The following is a 17193-nucleotide window of genomic DNA, read 5'->3' as shown; positions in this document are numbered from 1 at the left end:
TTTTTTTTTTTTTTTCAGTGCTTTAATCGCTATATTGGATGAGCTTCTGTGGAATATCCGAGGAATATCATTTAAAATTTTCTTCTATGACTATTAAAAAACTGCAAAAGGATACAGGAGAAAATCAACAGTATTTGTGTCTATGCATAACTTGATTTTTCCAAGGTAGTTTAATCTTGGGATAATTTCCCCATACTCAATCGTAGGATATGCTGCTCATTCTGTTGATTTTCCATGCATCTTTTATCATGTTTTAGTTTCACATATATGCCAAGATTTTGTACCAGCACCGTGTACCTTTCTTAATGACCTGTCACTGCCATGCCAGTACTACACTGTTTTACTTACTGGAATTTTATGATAAATTTTTATATCTGGTGGGGGAAGTCCTTCTAATTTTCTGTTTGTTGTCTGATTTTATTTATTCCCGTATATTTTCCCCAAGTGAACTTCAGCACTGTTTTGCAAAGTTAAATCAAAAAGTTAATTTCCGAAGAAATAATTTCTTGTTCTATTTATTGCTTTCCAGAAACATGGTGTGTCTCTCCTTTCATTCATGTTTCCTTTGCTATTTCAATGTAAGGTTTATTCTTGTACCTATAAAGTCATGCTTTTCTTCCTAAGACTAGGCCTAGGAACTTTATTTTAATTGCTACTATAAACGGAATTGTCCCTTATGAGATCTTTTAAATAATTATTGACAGCATGTAAGAAAATACTGAATTTTACATATTCATTGTGAATCTGGTCATCTTTCTGAGATCTTTTGCAAATTCCCAAAAGATTCTCTTAGATATTTGTGGAAAGTGAGCTTCCTGGCACATCAGAGAGCTGGATAGAGGGAGATACTGTTTGGGAATTCCTGGGCAGTAACTCTGCTTTCTCCCCCAACGCTGAGAAGGATGTGGTCTTGCTAGTGCTAAGTTTATTTCAAGAACCAAGAGAATGTTTATAAATATTCTCTTAGGTAGAAGCACAGAGATTGTTGGTGTACTTTCTTCTGAAATAGAAGTATAAGCCTACTGTAAGAAAGCAGAGGCAGAGCAAGAAATTGAGTTCTCTTTCTACCCTAACATGACTCCCTCAATAGGCAAAAAAGAACACAAGAAAACTATGGAAATATATGCTGCATCTACTCCTGCTCTCAATGTATTCATATCCTTTCTCTTAACTTTTATATCCCTGGCTAAATAAGTCAGAAACTTACAGCTTGTATGCATGTATATATCATGTATATATAAAATCACATTATGTTCAAGTAATGTCTTTTCCATTTCAAAAGTTATATTTCTTTTACTTTGTCTTATTACATTGTTCACAACATCTAGAACAAAGTAGGACATTTTTGTTTTGTTCTTTGACAGTATCTCTAGCGCTTCATTATAAATATATATTCTCTTAATGTAAAATATTCTTTGTTTTGTAAAGGACATATGCTCATATTACTATTTTTGAGACTTATTTTGTTTTTAAACTAGATATGGGCACTGAATTTCATGAGATGCTTTTTAGAATCTTTTAAAATTAAGCCATTATTTTTTCTCTTTTGACATATTAATGGAACCTGGAACCAATTAATATATTAAACCATTTTTATGGTCCTAAAAAGGATGGCTAGATAACTTTTCTTCATTCTTGTAATCAGAAAAGTTGTTTCCTTCAAATGTCTATTTGCAAATCTATTTTATCAATTTATTAGGATGTGAGCCTCCTTAATTTGCATAAATGGGCATGTCCAGCAACTCAACTGTATTTTCTCCCATCACACCTTTCAGTTCACATTTCCATATGTCCTTCCATCCAAAAACATGCTATATCTCTTAGCACTTCAAATCTTTTACATATCCCACTAAAGCTATAGAATTTTCTTCCTTTAGGTTTCCATTTATTCTGCATTTCCGCCCCCCCCGCCTTGAAATTTGTGAAGTAGGATCATTTCTATTCCTTTATGTATTATCTTCTCCCTCAGAACTGTTTTTATTTTCTCTATTCCAAAAGAACTTCTTGGATTTAACCTATATATCATTGATGAGATTTTCTGTACTGTTAATTCTGTTTTTTACATCTTTCAATATAGATTTTACTTCTGACTTTATATTTTTAATTCTCTGGCAACTTATCTTAGCCCTATTTCATCTCAAATTGTTCTCTTTTTATGAGTTTCTGTTTGTTTTTCACAGATTGCAAAGCAATGCTTGATACAATTTTCTTCTGAAACATTTTTCACAGACATTTTCTTCCTCCAAGTCTTTATAGGGCAACGTTGCTTTTCCCTTGTGCCACAATATGATTTCAATGGTACTTTTTACTTATTGTACAAAAGAAGGAAAGTTCTAGGATTTAATATTTAATGTAAATGCCTACAAGACTGTTCTCGGGCACACACTGCATTATGTTGATAGAATTATTCTCTTTAATAGCTACATGGAGACTAAGTTAATGTTCATTTCTAATCTAATTTCCAGTATTCTAGCAAGTATTTATCCAGCAAGACAGTAGATGACTAGACTGAGATGTACTCTTCTGTCTATACTTTGTTTTCTGTCACTCTGAACATGTGATAGAACTGGAAAAATAATATAATCGTCAGTATCCACAAATCTGAAGATTATTCTTCTCTTTCCGTGGATAACATTCTTAGTGTGTGAACATTGTAGGTCTGAAATGCAATGGACCATTGCCGGCCAATCTCTCTACTTTTTGTAATATCTCTTCTGGGAGCTACAGTCTCAAAATAAATTTAGAGAAATACAGGGATTTCTGAGAAGGAAAAAAAGACCATGATTGTCTTCAATGGCTTCAACCATGTAGCAGGAAAGGGCACTATTTTGAGGTGTTACAGATGCATCTCTCAGAGCCAAATGGCACATGAGGAAGTGACAAAATGTCTTCCTCTAGATAGAACTGTTCTCTTCAAAAATGTACAATTGCATAGGCCACTGATTGTGATTCTCACCTGAGTACTGAATTTGGAATTAGAAAATGTTTCTCCCAAATAGTGATCGTATGTTGACTATGAGGAGTGGTCAGTGTTCTTATAGAGGTTGGGGGGAGAATTAATTTGGGAATACTAGCCTAATTACAGCCTGAGGCCATAGAGTAGTGTTGATCATTCATCATATAGGTTATGACCCTAATGAGAAAATATATTTTTAAAGTGTAAGAATCAACCTACAGCAACTCTAGAACATAATCCCTTGACAAATTGAAAACTGCCTGTTTAATTTTATTATATTCATAAATGGCATAAACATTGATAAGTATTAGAAACAAGTCATAATTTATCACTCTAAAGTATATGGGTTTTTTTTCCTCTGATGTGTTAAGAAATTATATTTCTCTGTCTTGAAGTATAGACCCAGGAGCCTTCAGTCAATATATTTATCTTAATCATCCATCCATTGAATTAACAATAAGTTCCTACAATATAACATCAACTTTAAAGGGAATGAAAAATGCAAAGAGAAGTGAAGTGGATTAGCCATTGAGGTTATTTTTTGGAGTGGGAATGCCTACTTGGGTCCCTTTATTTTTATTTTTATTTTTTTAGCACAAAATTCACTCTTTTTGGTGTACAATTCTATTATGCATAAAGTTGTATAACCACAACAACCAAAATAAATAAACAAAAATTAAGTTCTACACCACCCCAAAACTCCGTAATGTTACCAGTCAATAATTTAGTTTTATACATATTGATTGAGTTGGAGGTATCTGAAAGACACTGGTGAAAATGTTCAATAAGAAGATGAAAAATGTGCCTTAGGCTTTGGAGAAATCTGTGCTGGAAATAGAAGTTTAGGAATTTTTGCTGGTATACTAGGCAAAAGTTATGGGAGAGAGACTGCCTGAAACACAAACAAGGGAATTTGAGGATGACCTTTAGAAACATCAATATTTACGTGGCAAGTGGAAAAAGAGGAAAGCGATATTATAAAGGGAAGACAAGACCACAGAGGCTAAAAAGAAAACTTTCTGAAAGGGAGGGTGGTCAATTGATGGTGGCAAAGCACATAACAACACCAAGTTAGCATAAGAACTGGAAAATATTTTGGCACCTAGGAAGTAATCACTAAATTTAATGAGAGCAATTTCACTGGATGGGGCATAGAGTTAATAGGAAACTTGACAAAGGATAAAATTTACAATAGTGGTTAATGAAACATATCAATTCAAGGGAGGAAAGGCATGAATATGGTTACAAGTTGAGAAAAGACAACTTGTAATGATAAAGCCAGAAGTTACCATTAAGAACATACAAGATAAAATGTATTGCATAAAAAATAAGATTCATCTCTCTGAGTTGGAGATGCTTAGTAGTAAAAGCAAGCACAGAGCTCCTTGACATTTACCCAAGTGAGTTGAAAACTTACATTCATAGAAAAATCTGCACACGAATATTTATAGCAGCTTTATTCATAATTGCCAAAACTTGGAAGCAACCAACATGTCCTTCAGCAGGTTAATAGATAAACAAATTGTGGTACATCCATACAATGGAATATTATTCAGTGATAAAAAGAAATAATCTATCATGCCACATTAAGACATGGAGGAAACTTAAATGCATATTATTATGTGAATAAATTCAATCTGAAAAGGCTACATGCTGTGTATTCCAACAATAAAACATTCTAGCAAAGGCAAAACTATGGAAGCATTAAAAGGATCAGTGGTTGCCAGGGGTTCAGGGGAGGGTGGGAGAAATGAATAGGTAGGGCACAGGAGATTTTGAGGAAAGCGCAACTATTCTGTATGATATTGTAATAATGGATACCTGTTGCATCATTATATATTTGTCAAAACCCATGGAACGTACAACACAGAGAGTGAGCCCTGAGATAAACTATGAAGTACAGTTAATAATAGCGTATCAATATTAGCTCATCAATTTTACCACGTGTACCAAACTAATCCAAGATGTTAATTATAGGAAATCTGTGTGTGAGAGGGGTTAGATAGGAACTCTCTGTAGTTTCTACTCTTCAGTAAATCTAAAATTGTCCCTTAAAAAAAACAAACACAGAGATGTAGGATAGAGAAGGATGTTAAAAATAGTTCCCCCATGCTGGATTTTGATTTTGATTAATTAGCAGGAGTAGGTATGAATGGGTATCACTGAGCAAATGTTCTATCACATTCTAGATATTATAATCCAGAATGATGGGGTATCTCCTAATTGAGTTTCCCTAAACTTTTTCAGTGTCCAAGTGGCAAGTGACCAAGTGACTATTGACGTAAGGAAAATAGTCATTGACTTTCAAAATATAGATGCCTATCACTGGCATCTCTATCACTGATAAATGTCTTGAAATTTTATTCATACCTCAATCTACTATTTTATTATAAATCATGAGATTGGTATTGAACCACATTACATGTAATTTTAGTAAATATGCCCATTTAAAAAAAAATCAGAAAGAATGCACTCTTGAAGAAAAAAATAAAAATGTATTCACTCAACAGCCTGTTTCTACCAGAGTTGTAAAACACCTTAAAAACAATCTTCGAATTTATGCACAATTATAGGAATTAGAAAAATGCACATTTAAAGACACCCTGAATTGTCAGGATCCTATTATTTATGGTTTAATTAACTGTATGAAAAGAATCCTAATTTCCAATCTCTGATAAGTTTCACTGATACTTCAATAAGCCTGATAAAACCAATGGTTCTCAAAGTATGGTAGACACCTGGAAGTCCCCAAGTCCATTCAAGGAGATCTATGAGGTCAAAACAGTAACACTAAGATAAGCATGCTGTTTTTACCATGTTGACCTTTTCACTGATGTGTACAAAAGGAACTACGGGTAAAGCAGTTATGGCTCCCTAACATGAATGATGGCAGTAGAAGCAAACCACAAATAACCACTGTAGGATTGATTCATTGCTATACACTCAGTAAGAAGCTACGTTTACTTAAGAATGTCCTTGATGAAGTAGTAAAAACTATGAATTTTATTAAGTCTCAAATATACATCTTTTGAGTATTCAATGGGATGAAATGGGAAGTAGGCATAGGGCACCTATGCTGCATACCACACAGCATATGATTGAAAAACTGAACTGGGAGCTGAGAAACCCTCATTTATCATGAAACACCATGTTTACTTGAGAAAGCAACTGACAGAGGTGCCTGGCTGGCTCAGTCAGTAGAGCATGCAATTCTTGATCTGAGGGTTGTGAGTTCAAGCCCCACGTTGCGCCGAGAGTTTACATAAAAAAAAAAAAAAAAAAAAAAAAAAGAAGAAACAGAAAGAAAGGAACAAAGGAAGGAAGAAAAGAAGAAAATGAATGAACTGACAAACAATATTCAGGCAGTTGTTAAGTATTTTCTCAAAAATGAGCAAAGGAAATCTGTAATTTCAAGAACTAACAGTATTTACTAGCAAAGGTTTAAGAAACAGATTTTTATAGAAGTTAGAATTTTAGAAAACTTGTATCTGCTATTACTGTGAACTTGACAGCTTCCCCATACCTAAAAAAATTTCTGATGAGATTGGTGGTAATATTAACAAACGTGATTTCAAAAATATTGTATAATGAAATGTGTCAACATTTGGAAGATCTACGTAACGCAGTGAATCAGTATTTTCCAAATGACTAACGCATGATGTTACAAAATCACATATGGGTAAAAGATCCATTCAAACTGCAAGACAGACTAATGGACTGCAATGTAAGTGAGTACTAAAAGTTCATTTATATGGTTTCAGATTCCATATTGCAACTAACCTTTAAGAAACAATCACTCGTTTAATTGTGTAGTGACAAATAAGAATATCCACATTATTTTTAAAATACTTTTAAAATCTTTCTCCCTTTTCCAGCTACCTATCTGTGTGAAGCAGAACTGTTTTCATCTACTTCAATCAAAACATCAAAATGCACTGAATGCACAAGCAGGTATAGGAACCCAGCTGCCTTCTATTAAGCTAGATATTAAATACATTTATTAAAATGTAAAACAATGCCATTCTTATTTTTTTGAAAATAGTATTTTTAATAAAAAGGTTATTTATGTTGGGGTGCCTGGGTGGCTCAGTTCATTAAGGGTCTGACTTCAGCTCATGTCATGTTCTTGTGTTCATGGGTTCAAGCCCTGCATTGGGCTCTGTACTGACAGCTCAGAGCCTGGAGCCTGCTTCTGATTCTGTGTCTCCTTCCCTCTCGGCCCCTACCTGCTTTCACTTTGCCTCTCTCTCTCAAAAATAAAATAAAATAAAATGTTACTTATGTTAACATGTAACAAACTTATTGTTAAAGCCTATTAATTACTAAATATATTTTAAATATCTCTTTTGTATTTCTACAATGGTAAATGTTGATAACTATAACCCACAGAAACAAAAGCTGTTCAGGATCCTTAATAAGTTTTAAGAGTGTATAGGGTTCCTGAAACTACTAGAATAAACTGTTATCAGAGTGACAAAGTTACCTAAAAATAAAACCATAGTTCCTAGTCAATGACTTAGAACATGATAGTAAGAGGCTAATTTGATACTTGATATAATACTACAATTAGAGCAAGTCATAAAACAATTTCTTGATATTTAACTTACAAAGAGAATTCTGTTTTACTAATTTCAGTTGTGATGTAGTCAATTTTTCTCCTTGCTGGCTTTTATTCTCTTCATCACCCTCCTCATCTTGAACTACAAAGTCATCAATAATATAATCATCTCCATCTTCATCATATTCATAATCATCTTCTTCCTCCTCCTCATCACTTTCATCACTGCTTGGGCAGGATTCCTTTTCAGAGTCCTGATTAAATTAGAACATACCTTTCAGTAAATTTGTACTTTTAAATTGTCAGTATGGATATAAAATTAAAAGATTAAATCTTAAACCAATGACCCATGGAAATTAATTTCATATTTTAAGGTTAAAAAAATCTTGTCATGTTAAATGTCGAACTTTCGAATTAGTAAGAAGGTAATATACCTCGGTAAATGATGTAAAATGTTTAAAATGGACATTAAGATTATAAGTAGAAGTTAAAAAGGAAAGACCATATTAAACAGTCTTTCAATTTTAAAACAGAATGATGAAGTGAGGCTCACGATAAAACAAATTATATTAGACACAACAGTGCAATCAAACATGTTCAAGGATACTTGATTAAAAAAAATAAATTCAAGAATTGAGAAATAGAACAGACTCAGTACTTTTTTTATAAAAATTAAATACTTTGAAAAAAAGATTTAAAAACAGTAACAAAACCAATAGAATATAACACACCTCAAAATCTCTACTACTATTGCGTCTCTGACGAGATCTTTGTTTTGAGAGTTCTTTGAGTTTCTGGAATTGTTCTCGCTTTCTTGCAGCTAAAGTTTTTTCAGGTGTTTTTGGTTCCATCTCTACTGAAGAACATTCATCTTCAACCACTCTACGTGGACGTTTAACACCTACTTTTCGAACTAGGATATCACTGCTGTCACTCTCATCACTGTCGTACATAACAGAGGAGATCCTTTTTCTCTTCCCTCGCTTGATGTGTTCTTCTTCTAAATCCTCCTCTATTATCTGTCCAGTGTGTTTGTTGAGATCGTCATCCTCTTGACTGGAATGCTTTTCATGATCTGGTGAGTCAGAACTTCTAGGTTTGTTTTTGTTATTTTCTTCTTCATATGTTGAACGGTTGCCAGTGTTCATGAGACGCTCACAGTTACTACTACCTTCACTTTCAACTTCAATTAATCTAAGTTTTCTTTCATTTTCGGGGTTTTTATTACTATCGAACCCCTTGTTACTATCAAGTTCTTCATCGCTGTCAAGCTCTTCATCACTGTCAAGGTCTTCATCACTATTAAGGTCTTCATCACTATCAAATAACTGTGAAATACTACTTCTTTTAGTCCGCCTCCAATCAACTCGAGATTTCTGCTCATGCTCTTGAGTTTTAGAATTTTTCCTTGTTTCGTGTCTTCTAACATGTACCATTTTCACTTAAGCTTCTACAAAATAAAGTTATTAGGAATATAATAATGATAACCAGATCACAACAATGAATGCATTTATGGTAAACTATATTTATTTGGTGTTATAAAATGGTTCACAACAGTATAAATCACATAAAATATCTGAGTGAAGATGGTAGAACAGTTATTCAACAAATAATTTATTGAACAGCTATGAAAAAACTGTAATGAACATCAATTGTGAATTATATCTTGCGTTGAAAGGGATGCACAGAAAAACTGTGGTCCTGTTCTCCAGAAGATTATCATCCATGGGTAGAACATACAAAGATATAATAAGAAAAATGCAAGGTATTCATTTGGTCCAAATGAGAGATAAAAATAACTGCAATAAAATTATAAAGAGGCAGGAAGAACAGTATAGCAAATGCTTCACTGAAGATTTAATTGCACAGATATGATCTGATAGACTTCTGAAGGACTGGTTATATTTCAACAAAAAGAATGACAGAAAAAGGGATTTCGGGCAGGTAAAAATGGTAAGGTCAAAACTCTGGCACTGAGAGAGAACATGGTATGTTAAGTAAGTGCAACTGAAAGGGTGTGAAGAAAGGCTTTATGCTGGAAAAAAAAGAGACAATTATAGAAAAAAAAGGGTGGGGTTACCAGAGTCATTCATCCTTAGGCAAAGGATTCTAAACAGAAATGACATGAATTATAACATAAAGGATCAAAAATTTATAGGAAGAAAGTTATAAAGTACTAGCTGACAAAAGATAGCAGTGCAAAACTAAGAGATCACCTATCTACTAAGACAGCAGCTTCTATATACTTTAGTAAAATGGCAATGGCTTTAAACCACTCAAAGTTAAAGACAGAATATAATCCAATAAAAAACATTAACAATCCAAAACTGGGTGAAAAAATAAAGTTTCATGGTGAAGCAGAGCATGATATCGGGAAGAAAATAAATACTGTAAGTTTCTGATTCAGAAAAGGGTGAACCCCACTAAAATTGCCACAAGTATATAATAAAGGAACAATTAGAGATAAGTAATGTAACTAGAAAAACAGTTAACACATACGAACTTTTGTAGTTGCTAAGGAAAATAGACATATGATCACAATGTAATGAAACTGACCTCATAATACATGTATAAGAACTTCAGTACTCTATTGAGTGCTATCTCCTTCAAAGAAATCACCTTATGTGGCTAATTATTCCAATATTTACACTATGGCATAAAATATTCTTGGAGATTTCTATAAAACTTAGTATCAGAAAATATATAAAAATATGAAAAGAACCACGCTCCATTTTTTATCCCAAAGAGTGGTTTAAATACCCATTTTGTTCATTTGTCTCAGTTATAAGGGACTATTAGCAGCTTCCAAAAATGAAATCCAACTTCAAAACTTGAACATTAATTACCATTACAGATATAGTTTTTAAATATGCTGTAACTTTGAAGGTAAATCCAAAAACAGAATGCCAAAATATTTTGAGCAACGGCAGTATCACTGAATCAAGTTTATACCTTTCCAAGATGATTCCTTTTTTGGACAGGCAGGGGTATAAGTGGGAGAAATACCACTCATTTGACTGTACAAATTGTTATGTTTAAAGGCAACGTGACAGTTTCTAAAATGGTCATATCTCATATAAAATCAGCATAGTGGTTTCTAAGATCATACAGCAGAAATTTATAGTGTAGGCTGAAATGTGACTTTTTTTTTAATGTTTATTTATTTTTGAGAGAGACAGAGACAGAATGTGAGTGGGTTAGGGGCAGAGACAGAGGGAGACACAGAATCCAAAGCAGGCTCCAGGCTCTGAGATATCAGCGCAGAGCCCAACGCAGGGCTTGAACTCAGGAGCTGTGAGATCATGACCTGAGCCGAAGTTGCATGCTCAACCGACTGAGCCACCCAGGAGCCCCTGAAATGTGATCTTATGACAGTAACCACTACAAGATAGATCGAGCATTGTAACAGAAATCTAACAAGTTTTAGTCAACAGACAAAATATTCTGTTAGTTGAAATTACACTTGGATTGCAAATTACAGAAGGCTTATATTAAAAATCAGCCAAGATGAGAATTGTGTGTAGTTAAAATTTTCTTAAAAATCTCTATATCCCTCTTGAAACTATATATCATACTGCTTCACAGCAGGTCCATCCAGTTTCTTCTCCTGGTTATAAACAGATTACTATTATTGGTGTTTTGTGTGTGTGTTTGTGTGTGTGTGTGTGTGTGTGTGTGTGTGTGTTTAAGCACCAAACTGGGCAGCTTATATTGTGAAGCCATATAGTACAAATAAGTTTTTTTTTTAAGCACATAGAGCTAAATTTGCATAAACCATGCATGTGCATTACACTGTAATGTCTTTCTAATAAATCTGAACTGGGAAAAGGAATGAGAAAACATTTATGAAAACAAATGACAAATATGGCTTCAGTAGATACACTAAAGCAACTGTGAACAGTAGGAACATTAAATGAAAGATGATTTTATTAATATGCAAAAGCAGTTTCATGTACATTAGATGGTTATCTCACAAAACTATACCATGTCAAAAGACATTTATCATATCAGTAGGTGGCTTCTACAACAGCAGTAGAAATGACTAACAATGTGACACTGTAAAAGTATCTGACTGCATAGGGTTAAGCTATTAAAAACTCTTATATGTATAGTAATTTTTCAGCGCATTTTCATATGTTTTTAAATCCTGACAATGATCCTAGAAGGAAGATATTATCTACGTTCAGTTATAAATATCAAAGCCAAATACGCAGAGTTCAAATGACTTACCGAAGATCATACAGCTTGTTAGTGACAGAGCAGGGATTAGAAACCAGTTCTCCTGATTTCCTGACCAGTGCTACACAATGACTGCTGCCAATATTATATTTGTACAAGGTGGTAAAAACCATGCCTTTAAAAAGTCATTATTTTATCTCTCATTCATGCTAAATTTTAGTTTCATAAAAGAATCACCAAAATAGTTTAGAGTTTACAAACATGCTTTTTAAAAAAACTATTTTTTTAAACAGTGTTTTTTAAATAGTAACAGAATTTTAGTGCACGTGAGTTAGGCCAGTAACTTCTGGAAATTGTCCATCCAATAGGCAAGAAAAGAATGTGTAAAAGAAATGAAAATTTGTGACTTCCCTCTACCATCTTATTGATGACATTGATCACAAAATTTAAGGATTCCCCATTGGACCAAAAGTAAAAATTTCAAAAAGTCAGTTTCTAAGGAGAAAAAAAAATTATTTTGGAAAACTGCAGTATTGAATATTTGAAGAAACAAATTTTATTTAAATAAATCAAGTCTCATGTGGCCAACTGCCAAACTTCCAGGGTCTCTCCTCATATTTCAAAATTGCTGTCACTGAAAAAGAAGATAATTTAAATGTGCTTGGCTTCTCTTTTAAAATTATGAATACTTTTACAATGTTAGCTGGGGAGGGAAGAATGATGACAGAGGGAAAGGGTGAATGAACTGAACCTGAGGAGAGAAATGAGAAGGTGAAGCTAGATTGATGAAAATGACATCTCTTGGGTCATCAGAATTCACTCAAAAAAAAAAAAAAATCCATGCAATGGATGTAATTTCTTTATATGCTGAGTATACACTCAATTTCTTGAAATGAGAATTTAATCAAGCTTCTTTAATAATACCTTACCTTTAGGCAAAGAGAAAAACAAAGAAACTCCAAACAGAAAGCATTAAATAAATGAAGAAGATCAATACGATCACATCATTGTGCTTCTGTGTGAATTATCACACAAAAGGCATATACAAAAACCAAAAAAAAAAAAGCATATACATAGCTTATGCAGTCTGCCAAAGAATACAGATTAAAGGTAAAAATCCATATTGTTGTCTCTCACACAGTCATTCTACAACTCAAAGGTACTTGATGATGCTACTTGAATTTCTCATCAAAGGAAATATCGTGTAGCCTAGGCTTTAAGGTTAATTTATCCTGAAGAAAAGATTCATTCTAGGAATCACTTGCCCTGTCAGGTGACAGTTTACATTTTTAAGGTTTGAAGAGCAATGGAACCCCAGGCATTACTTGAAATTTCACTAGAAGGGATGTATTCCTATTTGTAAAACAACACCCCTCTCTGACATTTCCTTTTATATGATAGTTTGGAGAGAAAACCTTAAAGAGGCCAAAGAAATGGTTATTGAATGCCAGCACAGGCTTGGAGCGTGGCGCTACTAGAAGAAATCAACACGGCCTCTGCTTCCACGGAGCTCACAACCTGATGAAATTACTGGGAACACCAGTATAAACCGGCATAATACATGACTTAAGGGCTACAGTGTTATAATTCTGATTACGTTCTTTTCACATTGCTGTGGATACATTTATCACAGTTCTTCCACTGGTAGAAAACAGGGCAGCACAACATGACAGAAATAAGAAATGGAAAGATAACAGAGAAAGGTAATTCCCCCCTTTAGAATCACGAGCCAATGCTCCACAATTTCGCAGAGTGAATCCTGCCAGTTTCGCATCCGGGACAACTACAGTATTCATTAAAATCTTTAACACTGAAGGTGGTTCTCTAACTCCAGCAGGGATGGGTGGCAGAGGAAGGATCCTCTCTGCAGTTTACACCAGAGTCATTTTCCGGATTACAAACCTGGCTCTTTGACGGGACGCAGGTAGCCAGCGCAGCACGCCCACCAGTCCGCTACTCTGCCTCGGGCAGAGGGGCACGGTAGCTGGGAAACCGTACCCTTAGACAGAGCTTCACGATGACGTGCGCGGGACGACACAAACCCCCAGGCCCTAGGGGAGCTCCGCAACCCAGAAAACCAAGGGTCTGGGAAGGCCAGAAACCCGCGAAACCACCACTCCAGCTCCCCACTACCAGTCCCGCCCACTTCCCCACCGCGGAAGAAACAAACACCGGGCCCACTGCAGCTCAGCCCAGGGCGGCAGGGAGTGCAGAAAGACGCCGAAGGGGCTAGTCCTACCCACCCGGACAGCGCCCGCGGGAATTTTTTCCCCCGCCTGCCGGGAGGCGCGGCTTCCCCGGCTCAGTTAATAAGCCATCAGCAGCCTAGCGAGAGCGAGTCCCCGCCCCGAGCTGGCCCTGCACCGCCCCCGCGCCCTCACCTTTCAAAGCTCCTCCGCCTCTGCCTCCGCCTTTGCCTCCGCCCCAGGTACCCTCTCCAGACTAGCCACGCTCCTCCTCCTTCCGGGGACCAGGGGAAGTCCCGCCTCTGGGAGGAGCAGGGGGCGGAGCCGGCGGCGGGAGGGGGCATCTTCCGGGAGCGCGTGCTGGGGGAGGAGCGGTCGCCGCGCGTTAGTCAGGGATCGGTGCGGGTCCTGGTTCCAATTGAGGTGGGGAGAGGGGCCCGGCGGGCTGTGAGGGGCCGGGAGGACTGTCCAAGCTAAGCCCAGCGCGGGGAAGTGTGGCTTGCGGTGGAAGGGGTTGGCTGCTGGGGAAGCAATCAAACGTAGCCGTTCCCTTGGGGAAAGGGGCTAGTCCCCGACTCCGTGGCTCTTCCGCTCTCTGCTGTAACTTTGGGGTGTGGCAGGGGCTAGTGACGGACGTGTTTACCCTGGATCAGGGCTTGAAGGAGGTTTGTGGTCACGATGGAGTTATAGTCTTTATCGCGGCCACTGGGGGAATAAAACAAATGTTTGTAATCCGGATTATCCGCGGTGACTTGGGGCCTCCTCTACTGCCCATCTAAGTTAAAGGCCTGTTCCTTCAAACTTCCTTCCCTCTCACCTTCCTCTGCCGTCTCATTGCCGGCCAAGCCCGTCCAGGGACGGGGTCAGGGTCACCAGGTTCCTGGTAAGGTTGAAAGACTGAGGCTGTAAGACTGCTCAAGTGGGTCTGTGTGAAAGAAGGAAGGATTTTGTAGATTGTTTCAGTGTGAGTGTGGGGCAAGGGCCTGAGTCCCACAGCCTCAGCATGTCTGGGAAACGGAAGCGGGTGGTGTTAACTATTAAAGATAAGCTTGATATAATAAAAAAACTTGAAGACGGAGGTTCTTCCAAACAACTGGCAGTGATTTATGGAATTGGTGAGACAACAGTTCGGGATATAAGAAAAAATAAGGAAAAGATTATAACTTATGCAAGCAGTTCTGATTCCACAAGTCTTCTTGCCAAGAGGAAATCTATGAAGCCATCTATGTATGAGGAACTGGACAGAGCAATGCTAGAATGGTTCAACCAGCAAAGAGCAAAAGGGAATCCCATATCTGGACCAATTTGTGCAAAAAGGGCAGAGTTCTTTTTTTATGCTTTGGGCATGGATGGTGATTTTAATCCCTCTGCTGGTTGGTTAACTCGTTTTAAGCAGCGGCACAGCATTAGAGAGATTAACATTAGAAATGAAAGATTAAATGGAGATGAGACTGCTGTGGAAGATTTTTGTAACAACTTCCGAGACTTTATTGAACGAGAGAACTTACAGCCTGAACAAATCTACAATGCTGATGAAACTGGACTCTTTTGGAAATGCCTACCTTCCAGGACTTCTGTGATCAAAGGTAAATGCACTGTCTCAGGGCACAAGTCAATTGAAGAAAGAGTCACTATCATGTGTTGTGCCAATGCAACAGGTTTACATAAACTGAAACTTTGTGTTGTGGGGAAAGCAAAGAAACCTCGTTCTTTCAAGTCAACTGACACCTCAAACCTGCCAGTCTCTTATTTCAGCCAAAAAGGTGCATGGATGGATCTTTCCATTTTCCGACAGTGGTTTGATAAGATCTTTGTGCCACAAGTTCGAGAGTACTTAAGATCTAAAGGCCTACAGGAAAAGGCTGTGCTCTTGTTGGATAATTCACCAACACATCCAAATGAAAATGTCCTAAGGTCAGACGATGGCCAAATATTTGCTAAGTATTTACCACCTAATGTGGCTTCATTGATCCAGCCCTCAGATCAGGGAGTCATAGCGACAATGAAGAGAAATTATCGTGCAGGTCTTCTTCAGAACAACTTGGAAGAAGGTAATGACCTGAAATCATTCTGGAAGAAGCTAACTCTGCTAGATGCACTTTATGAAATAGCAATGGCATGGAATTTAGTAAAGCCAGTTACCATTAGCAGAGCATGGAAGAAGATTCTTCCTACCATAGAGGAGAAAGAAGGCTTGGACTTTGATGAAGAAGATGTTTCTGTGGCTACCGTGGCCACCATTTTACAACATACCAAAGGATTGGAAAATGTGACTACTGAGAACATTGAAAAATGGCTTGAAGTGGACAGTACTGAACCAGGCTATGAAGTGTTAACTGACAGCGAAATCATCAGAAGAGCACAAGGCCAGACAGATGAATCTAGTGAAAATGAGGAGGAGGAAATAGAACTGATTCCAGAGAAGCATATTAATCATGCAGCTGCTCTCCAATGGACTGAAAACTTATTGGATTATCTAGAACAGCAAGGTGATATGATTCTGCCCGATAAACTGGTGATACGTAAACTTCGAGCCACCATCAGAAATAAACAGAAGATGACAAATTCAAGTCAATAATGGCATTTCATTGTTACCATTGTTTTGGTAATTGTGTTTGTAACTCAGTCTCTGCAGTATGGCTTACTTTTCTTTGTGTTCTCAATTCTCAGACACAGTCCTATGAAATAGAGATACAAAAATGTATCTGAAGTGGCTCGAGGATTATGTGTTTTGCATCCTGTGTCTCTTCCTTTATTTGTACAGATAACTGGAAGCGGATTCTGTATAGATACAAATTACCTATACACATGTAGACCTGCAATTATCCCTTCTATTACAGTGGCATTTCCTAAAACTAACAAAAATTATAGACAACGGAACAGATTGAGCACTTTCCTGAAATCTATAGTTCGGTTTATGAGGGCTGCCACAGTACTCTTACTTTGTGGTGACATCTTAAATGGTTATGTTTTGTGTATCTGTATACACTGACAGAATGAGAAATACCTATATTTTAGATTTCGGGGTGATCTGTAATAATTTAAAGTGAAGTCCAATATGAGGAATCTGATCTATGAATTATAAAAATAACTTAGACATCATACTTTTATTCTCTTGCATTTGTTTAGGTAGCAAGAGGGGGAGAGTTTTCTCGAATGAAGTAAATATAGGAATTGATTACTAAATTAGAAAACTACTTGAAAGTTGATATATAAAAGAGATATTCTGATCTATTTGTAGAAAACTGTGAATTAAAAATTTGGGGAACTTTAGGTTATTTATGAAAAGGGAATAAATAGGCTTGTTTTAATTG

General features: G+C 36.4%; 1 protein-coding gene and 1 long non-coding RNA gene across 6 annotated transcripts in view; one reads left to right on the top strand and one right to left on the bottom strand.

The window, feature by feature from the left end:
• CCDC82 (coiled-coil domain containing 82) overlaps positions 1-14156 on the bottom strand; it is a 33936-nt gene extending 19780 nt beyond the window's left edge. For 3 of the 5 annotated variants that reach the window (XM_030331613.1, XM_030331616.1, XM_030331617.1), the window contains exons 1-3: positions 14075-14156; positions 8246-8964; positions 7564-7768 (exon numbers count right to left, since the gene is read on the bottom strand). In XM_030331613.1, the coding sequence (XP_030187473.1) occupies positions 7564-7768; positions 8246-8950 (910 nt within the window). In that variant the 5' untranslated portion in view covers positions 8951-8964; positions 14075-14156. Of the gene's footprint in view, positions 1-7563; positions 7769-8245; positions 8965-11744; positions 12631-13595; positions 13968-14074 lie in introns of those variants that run through there. The other 2 variants (XM_030331614.2, XM_030331615.1) reach the window with 2 other exon arrangements.
• Positions 14157-14240: 84 nt separating this feature from the next.
• Positions 14241-17193, top strand: part of LOC115524872 — a 52502-nt gene continuing 49549 nt past the window's right edge. The window contains exon 1 of the long non-coding RNA XR_003972240.1: positions 14241-14302. This is a non-coding gene — a long non-coding RNA (uncharacterized LOC115524872). The remainder of the gene's footprint in view (positions 14303-17193) is intronic.

This window comes from Lynx canadensis, chromosome D1 (assembly GCF_007474595.2).
Source record: "Lynx canadensis isolate LIC74 chromosome D1, mLynCan4.pri.v2, whole genome shotgun sequence".
Classification (NCBI taxonomy): Eukaryota; Metazoa; Chordata; class Mammalia; order Carnivora; family Felidae; genus Lynx; species Lynx canadensis.
The sequence above is the reverse complement of the archived record's forward strand: the minus strand, read 5'-3'. Positions and strand labels throughout refer to the sequence as shown.